Here is an 8,893-nt window from a genome sequence, read left to right on the forward strand (position 1 = left end):
TTTAACCAAAGAGGAACGTGGATATTACTATTTACAGTAAAAATGGTCCTCTCTTTATTATGTAAATACAGAAGACTATATTTTAATCTAAATTTATTTATATATATATACACATGTGTAATTAATCTTCCAATGGATTTTACATAAAAATCTTTATTACTAATTCTTGAATTGCTTTTAGATTTTTATTTATTGATGTATTTGTTCAGAATTTATAATAATCTATTAAAATACTAAAACATTATGATACCACCTTATAAAAATCATTTTGTGAATAAGGTGTATTTGTTTGGAATTATTTATTTTGTTTTATTTCGCTGGAACTAAATGAGGTGAGGACTATTATCTTTTTAGTCCTTCATGACACAATCATTTTGTGAACAAGGTAATAATTCCATTTAGATACTCTGTAAACTACAGGGAATTAACTTATGCAGGAAAAAAGTTCCTCTCATGCCAGCTTCATTTAGTCATAAATGCAAAGAGTTTTACATTCTAAACAAAAAATCTATAAAATTTGAGTAGGTTATATTACATAAGAATTGTACATACTTTAACAAATTTATAAGCTAAGTTCACTGAGTTAATGAATGGTCGGATTCAGAAATTTTAGCATGACTTAAGCGTTTTTTTCTATATCTCCATGCAACTTGAATGTGTATCGCTGCCAGGCCTCTCCAGTATGGTGATTCATACCTGTTTAGAAAGAAAATGCAAACTCATTATGCAGATAGATTAAGATTATCACTTCTCAGTTCTTGCTCAAGTAAAACCTAGCTAACAAATCCTTTACCATTTACAAAAGATGTGAAAAACGAAAGAGAAAAAGAAAAAGAAAAATGCTTGCTTGAACAGCAAAGATGATACAAGCCCAGGGAGAGCTAATAATGCTTGCTTGAACATCTCCAGGACGATAATCAGATATTATGTGATTAAATGAATTCATAATCGGGAATCAAATCCATATCAACCTGTTTTCAGTAGTTGCTCAAATCAATCACAAATTTTTGTGCAAATACAGGTTAAAATTGTGTAGTTTATTCATGCCCTAATATTCCAGGTTCTGCATTAAGCCATTGTTTTCCATCTCGACTAGCTAAAAACTGAAAGAAATAGAGAACTTTAGAACATGATACTGCTTGGCTACAAAATATGGGATTTTAAAGCAGAATTCTATATTTCCCATCTATAATTTTATCAAATGAGGAGGGCATATTGTTAAATTATTATCTTAATCAATGCATCAAAAGAGGGAACTGATGAAGGAAGCACCTTATAGATCCTTGAACATGTGGGTTGCGCAAGAATCCCGAGAAAAGGCTGGTGACTTCTTCAATATCAGCAGCTCTGAGGGAAAATACTTCTACATTTGTTAAGCACTGCACCGACCTGGTGCTCAACAATCTCTGTCCAGGAAGCCTTACTTTTTTTCCATCTACAAAAGGAACCAAATTGATAAACTAAAGTCTTATTTTTTAGAGTTCACGAAACTTAACAGTTAGGCCTCAGTGTTGAGTATTGCAAGTCAAGCAATATCTGTGCATGGGTTTCAGAGTTCAAACTGATACCTTTGTTTACTGAAGAATGCTCAAGACACCATGTGAGGAGCTCCTCACCACACACATCTCCTTCAGATAATGGAACTACTATCCCATCTTCTCCTATGCTCTCCATTTTTCCACGAACAATAAAAACCATCTTCTCAATTAGACAACCACGATACAAAATTTTGCTTCCTCCGATGTACGTCTTTTGGCTTAGTCTTTCACAAATAGCATCCAAAATATGCTCATCCATAAGGGAAAATATCCGAACCTATAGTATCATCCAAAATCTCTTTTTCTTCAGAACATGCTCAATGAGTTAATGTGAAGTAAGAGACTCTAAAACCATTAAATCATTAGTCATGCCAGAAATGTTTAAACGGTGCAGTTTGATATCCCAATAGTTGCAATGTGTTATTATGTTACTGTGCAGGATATGGGTTGCAAACTAAAATGATATCCCGACACTTAAAAGGAATTTCCAATACCCCGAAATAAAGTAAAGGACAAAACTCCCAAGAATATGAGAAATAAACTATCACGAGCTGTTTTCCTGAAACACTATAAACTCCCACTTATCCAAATACAGATAGTGAAGACAGATTAGTATTATTCACAGTTGAAACAAACAGATTATCAACAACAAAAGACTGAAGGTCTTAAACAAAAATGGAAAGACAGGATTGTACATTTCATGGAAGAGCAAATAGTTCAATTTATACTGTACTTTTTTGTTATTAATATCCAAATGCCTAATCATCAGTTCCAACAATATGACATTAGCAAATAAATATGAAAATTTACCTTGACTATCTTTCATTCTATCAATTAATGAGGAAAAATGAAAAAAAAAAAAACAGAAAAATATGATGGCAGATCCTGAAAATATGACATGACAGAAATGGAGAAAGCTAATTTCTTTGCACAGTTGCTCAGTTTTTGTGTGGTCCACTTCTTACGATATTAAATGATATAGTTTTACTCCAATTAGTACAAGTGCAAGAAACTTAGCGTGCCTGACATTTTGAAGCTCACTTTCTTTATAAACATGAAGAGATGGCATCTTATATCTCGCTGAAGGTCTTCAGGCAAATTCTTCAAAAGAATTTCTTCATTTACTCCTCTGGTAGCTGCCCAGTTATACCATTCAGCTTGCCGTACTCGCCTACATGATGGACCAATGCATACAATTAAAGTTCACAAAGGTTGCATGCCATGTGATTATATTTGTTCCTCAAATGCTATGAGACCATAAGCCTATATTTCCTAACATTAAAATTTATAATGTACCTAGCTATGTTGCAAATGAAAAAAGGGAAAAAAAATATATTGCCCATACTGCCACAAAAAAACTTTAGTATGGAAAAGTTTACAAAACAACAATTGATTTATAAAGTTTCCAGACAAAAAAAAGCATAATACTAAACAAAAAGGAACTAAAGATTCCAGTAGAAAATAATTTACCTTTTCTAAAGTGTTAGATACAATACTACATAATAAATCAAATAACAAGATGATGAGGTGATAATTGTACCTCCTAAGTTCTTCAGGCAAGCGGCGATGACTCATCCATTGTTCAACATCACAGCGCCTTAGAGACATTTCTAGCCTCCTTAGGAGAAAACCACAAACATTGAAGATAAGCGTACAGTTAAATTAAAATTAATAAGATATATGACCACGCACACACACACACACATACAAAATATATATATATATATATATATATATATATATATTCTTATCATGTTAAATACAAATTCTAAATATAAACCTGATTGCCTTTTATTGTTTTTTGTTTTTGAGACTTTGGAAGGAACTCTCCTTTTTTTCAATAATTTTTTCTTTTTGGTATATAAAGTAAATATTTTAACTACGCATAACTTTCAAATAGATGGTTGAAACCTAGATCCTTTATGCTCTTTTTCATTACGTGACAATCTTTTCTTTTCCTTTCAAAAGCTGGTACGAGATGAGAGGGGGCTTCCAAATTCAACCAAAAGCATGTTGGTATTATTTTCAAGACTCTACAAGGTAAGAATGTCTCATATAATTCCTAATCACCTTCCTACAAACATTCAGCATCCACTCAACGTGCTATCTCCCAAGCAAATACACTTGGAAACATTTAACAAGAATATGCCACTATAGTAAAAAGTAGTACCTCTTTCCAAGATCCTGGAGAAAGTTCTGCATATTTCCGATAACAAGAGCAAAAAGCAAGAGGCCAAGTAGAGTAAAAAGGACTTCCCAAACAAAGTGGCTAGGGGTTTGATTTCCAGCCAGAGTACTGATTTGCTTTATCAAAACATTCAAATGGGAGAATTCAGAAATTATGTGATTGGTTCAGACATTACTGTTGCCTTCAATCATTCCATAACTAAACCATCTCATTTGACATAAGGGAAACACAATATGTACATGAATATATATATATATATATATTGTTGTGAAATGATTGGTGATCATACAATAATGGCGTGCATCTAATGTCCTAATCACATCCAATAAATTCTGATGGAGGTGACTTTTCATGCAACTCATAAAATCTCATTTGGTTCCTAAGGTTATAAACTTGTCTCCAACCATTTGATATGGGTTATGTTGATTTGTTTCCTCCAGTTGCTAGGTTTATATATGATAACTTAAAGTGGAAACATGCCCAATTTCAAAATATGATAACTTCCTAACAGTTTATATGAATACATATCTCTAAATACAGACATGATAACTTTAAATAAATGAAGCCAAATTAAATATGTCAATACAAGTGATACCTGAAAACCCCAAAAGAGTGAATACACATATCTGGTGATGAAACTTCTTTCCGTGGTAAGGTTAACAGCTTGATTGTAGATTCCATAAGTAAAGCCATTGGTGCTGAAGCAAGAATTAGCATTTATATTGTCTGTCCAATTAGTCCACATTGTTGGATATGACTTATTAAATCCCTCAACATTATCCCCATATCCACAATCTAGGAATTCCATGCAGGAGTTGATTTGAGAGTCATGACAGGCATTTCGAAGACATTGATTAACTCTCTGGAAAGAGGAGAAATATGTAATACTTGAAGCATATATACCCAGAAAGATTTATTGAACATAAAGCAAGAATGAAGCTCAATGGGTTTTTTGTGTGATGTAGTTCGTAAAAGGATGATTAGCTTTAACTTAGTTGTTAGGTCAGAACCCTGAGTTTTGAATCTAGAGCCCAATGCCTATTGTTTAACCAATTTGCTTAAAGGCCAACCAGAAAAAGATCTGCAAGCTGCCAAGTCATGTAAGGACATGGCAGATCCATGTATCAATAACCTAGTGGTGCCATGCCTCAAACATTTATTGCTGACATTTGCCAAGGGTCTGGCAAAGCCATGTGTCAAATGTTTTGCTGTGCCATGTGTCAAGCACTAAGTGGAATCATAATCGAACCCAGATAAAGCCAAGTGGATCAAGTTGGCACCATGTAGATGGTGATGTGCAAGCAAAATAGGAAGTTTATAGAAGTTACCACATGTAAACACCTACTTTGAATAAACAGTGACAAACATTGTCACTGGACCAATATAAACTTGGCAAACCCTTCTTTGCGGGCCTAAAGCATTTTTCAAGATTTTTGAATTTGAATTTCATTTCAAGCCTAGTTTGGTTCATTTGGAAAGCTCGAAATGGAAACAACAAGAACCTCCCTTCAGCACTTCTTCCTTCCCTTAATTTGCACCACAACTGAATTCAAAAGAAGAAGATTTTAGGGGATCTTGCTATAATAAATGAGAGATTTGACTTTACGGGTTCTGATATTCTGTAACCCAAGATTGAAATTTAGTTTTAATTAGAAACATTTGTTTTCTAGAAAATTTTTAGAATAATCTTTGGAATTAAAAATTTCACAAGGACATTGATATAACAAGACTTGTTTTTGTGATTCTTAGACTCATAATAAAATTTCCAGATATTTAGGGAGGATTGTTAAATGAGAAGTGTCGGAGCTAGAGTTATGAAAAGATGAAGTAGAAATGTATAAATATAACAAGGATAGAATAATTATAAGAGGAAGGAAGTCCAAGTAACTTAGCCAATACCTGTAACCCAAAAAGGTACCAACATGAGCCAATCACATGGCCGGACAACACAAAAGTGAGAAGATTTATAATAATATTAGCCCATGCGGCCTCAAATGTGAAGCCGCTAGGAGACTGACCAGCTAGTAGAGGTAGAAACCTGCACAATCTGGGAACATACTGAGCAAGAATTGCAGCTCGTAGTAGATTTTTTGCATAGTTTGCTCCAGATGATAATCCTAAATATTTTGGTACAATTAATAATAGCACAATCTGCAAAAAATAATTTAAAGTATGATTAGACAATATCTGGCCCTGACACAAATTATTATCAATCGTAAAAGCTTAAGAGTTTATAGAGCAGAACCAACTATGATTACTGAGCTAATGCAAGAGACAGTTAACAAGGAAATAGCAGAAATACATTCAGTAAATCTCAAGTCCGGTCAGAAACTTGGAATTCAAAACAGATGCAGGCATAGAGATGGAAAAATAGACAAAAGTCTGATAATGGAGATAACATTACCTGAGGAAGTGGTAATACATTAAAGAAGTCAAGTAAAAAATATCCCTGAAGGTAATGACGGGCAATTTTTGTTGGAAGGTCAACCAACTCTCCAGCACCAACAACTTTAGACTCAGGCTCCACATAAGCCAGCTTAAACTGAAAAAAGATACAAAGTAGAATATTCTACTTAGCAACAATCAGAGCAATAAAAGTGATACAAAATTTTGAAAGAGAAATGAGTTTCAAGACTATTGAATTTAGCATATAGTAGTCAAAGCATCGTATAAAAATGATAATTTACAAACACCCAAAAGGAGCTCTTATGTGGAAGGGAAAGGTGTAGGTACCTGAAGAAGTATGTGAAGTAAGTATACAATATCGTATAAGCTTCTAAAAATTACCATCACTGTTGCAATGGGCCAATTAATAACTATGCATTTATGGTCCTGCATTCAGAGCGTAGGAAAATGAACTTGAAAGGAAAAATAAAAAAATAATACCAAAATAACTCTTTCAGATCTACTGGATTTAATATATCTCACCAAGTATTTTTAACTTTTATAATTGGAAAGGGATGGGGTTAATGCAAGAACGCAGCATCCAATCACATGACAAAGCTATTAGTAGCATATTCTCTTTTGATGAAGGTTTCAAGAGATAAAATAAAATCTTGCACATGAAAATATAGAAAAAAGGTAAGTAAAATACGAAGCTCAAAACAAATTCATGTTAACTCACTTAATCCTTTTGTCCTGAATAGTTAGGATCGAGTACTTGAGTCAGTCTTATCTTAACCACATGTCCTATTATAAGTTTTTATTTAAAAAAAAAAAGTTGAAAAATAAGTCATACCCGTCGAACAGATAACAAGAAGAAAAACAATGGATCCATAAAATTTGCCACAAAACAAGCTATGACAAAAAATTTGTTCCATTTTTGTATAACTCTAGCATGGGGGTTCATAACTCCAGGAATATATGGACTCATAAAAGAGAAAATTCTCCTTGCCCAACCTTTCGCATCGCCATAGAAAGCATTATGGAACTGCAAAGAGTTGAAATGAAGTCATAACTTTGTAAAACTATTTATGTCATCATTCTAGACAGTAAAATATGCAGGAAAATAGACATCAAATGTTACAAAACGTTCAAATTCTTCGATATGTGAGTATATTCTTTTTATTTATAACTTGGTCAATATACAAATGAGGGTTTAAGAGGTGAAAGATCTCTAAAAGACAACACATTCTCTCGTTCTTTTCAAAACTTGTCTCTATTTCCCTTTTCAGTTTCACATATATATACTGAGAAATGTTAAAAAAAGCACACTTCAGTTTGGCAGTAGAGCAATCAATTTTAGTTCTAGCCTAGGGACCATCAAAATGGTCAATTTGGCAGTAAAGCAATCAATTTTTTCTATAGTCTAAATTTCATGTTTAGGTCCATAATTTTGTCATGTGATAGTGTAGCTTATAAACTATATTCATCATGGTTGTCCATTTATGCCACAATCATGCACACATAACTACAGAAGGTAAGGTTTAGAGGTGAAAATAAAATATAATCTTAGATTGACACAAATTTGGGATGGCTAAATTCCTGATCATGAGATAGAAGCAGCCATAAAATTAGAAATCTATGCCATACAGCAGCTGACTTAAGTGTTAGACCATGATAGAGAAGCAACTAGGAATACGCATATAACTATGATAATCTAGAAATACTAATGCATTGGATTGAAAAAGGAACACACCTGGGAATTAAATACACCTGAAGCTTTCAAATATCTTTGTTTAGCTCCATTGTAATGATAATGTGACAAATGTGTTGGGCAAGTTGTGCAGTAGGGATCATTGCACATACCCAATTGCCCAGACCTCAGTAAATGCTCATTTTTTCCTGCGAAGCTGTAATTCGGCCAGTCATTCTGATTCGTTCCATTAGTGGCAGGAACCTTTTCCACCCTAGATTCTGCTTCCTTTTTCACTGCTACACCACGACTTGGTCGTAACAGGTTATTGGGTTGACAGACATTTAATGGACCACTCATAGGTATGAATGGAGTTCTTTGACTTCTTAAGGGGCCAGTATGCCCTACAAGGTTAGGTTCACTTGCATAAGATTCCGTGGAGTTCATGGAAATGGCATATGATGCACTTTGTGTCCGGCCAAATCTTTCAAATGGCGACTTTACATTATCATTTGATGAACGAGTATGATTGTCAGACAACATGGGCATCTCATCTTTTTCATAAGCAGCCATCTCTCAGAAACTGGACAAGAAAAAGTGCACATAAATTAATTCATACTACATGAACATACATACTACTAGCTCAGACATCAAGTACAAAACTTGACGGCCATAAAGATTCACCAGAAAAATGAGAAATATCACAACAAGATGGTAAGCACTCTTGACCCTATTATGCCCTTCCTTCAAACTTTGACCCGAGATTATGCGATAAAGCAAGCAAATAGCTAATTAAGTACATCAGTTTACTTTGTTAGAATATTATGTATGCCAAATGTGCTTCAGTAATAGAGCTGTAGTGAAACAACCAACCAAGCACAAAGCATAACTAGAAAATAAATTATTTGCTTGACCATAAATTGTCAATAACCCACCTTCAAAATTACAATATTTACGCTCTACACCCCCCAAAAGAAAATGTAAAAGAAAGGAACAAACTTAAGAATAACCCCCATACGAGGTAAGTGATGGAAAAAAAAAAAAAAACAGTGGCTTTTTTTTACTTTTTTTTTTTAATTATAATTGGCAAAA

General features: G+C 33.6%; 1 protein-coding gene across 3 annotated transcripts; it reads right to left on the minus strand.

The window, feature by feature from the left end:
- Window positions 1–429: 429 nt before the first annotated feature.
- Window positions 430–8,622, minus strand: LOC107419549 (probable cyclic nucleotide-gated ion channel 20, chloroplastic). 3 transcript variants are annotated; one of them, XM_060814002.1, is made up of 13 exons: window positions 8,486–8,612; window positions 7,865–8,384; window positions 6,965–7,156; window positions 6,460–6,558; window positions 6,131–6,268; window positions 5,626–5,877; window positions 4,322–4,588; window positions 3,709–3,842; window positions 3,079–3,156; window positions 2,580–2,709; window positions 1,569–1,815; window positions 1,273–1,435; window positions 430–696 (listed from the first exon to the last, which is right to left on the minus strand). In XM_060814002.1, the coding sequence occupies exons 2-13, from the start codon at window positions 8,372–8,374 to the stop codon at window positions 576–578; spliced, it is 2,331 nt and encodes a 776-aa protein (XP_060669985.1). In that variant the 5' UTR covers window positions 8,375–8,384; window positions 8,486–8,612; the 3' UTR covers window positions 430–575. The 3 variants fall into 3 exon arrangements, 2 of the variants coding, with proteins under 2 accessions (XP_060669985.1, XP_060669986.1); XR_009635485.1 differs by having other exon boundaries at window positions 564–696; window positions 1,273–1,419; window positions 8,486–8,622; XM_060814003.1 differs by lacking the exons at window positions 430–696; window positions 1,273–1,435 and having other exon boundaries at window positions 1,645–1,815; window positions 2,561–2,709; window positions 8,486–8,620.
- Window positions 8,623–8,893: the final 271 nt, after the last annotated feature.

This window comes from Ziziphus jujuba, chromosome 2 (genome assembly GCF_031755915.1).
Source record: "Ziziphus jujuba cultivar Dongzao chromosome 2, ASM3175591v1".
NCBI classification, from domain to species: Eukaryota; Viridiplantae; Streptophyta; class Magnoliopsida; order Rosales; family Rhamnaceae; genus Ziziphus; species Ziziphus jujuba.

Coding starts and splice junctions, on each gene's coding strand:
- LOC107419549 (XM_060814002.1), bottom strand. CDS start 8,374: ATGGCTGCTTATGAAAAAGATGAGATGCCCATGTTGTCTGACAATCAT. Junction 7,157..7,864: donor CAGGTGTATTTAATTCCCAG/GTGTGTTCCTTT, acceptor AACTCTTTGCAG/TTCCATAATGCTTTCTATGG. Junction 697..1,272: donor CATGTTCAAGGATCTATAAG/GTGCTTCCTTCA, acceptor CTTTCTAAACAG/GTATGAATCACCATACTGGA.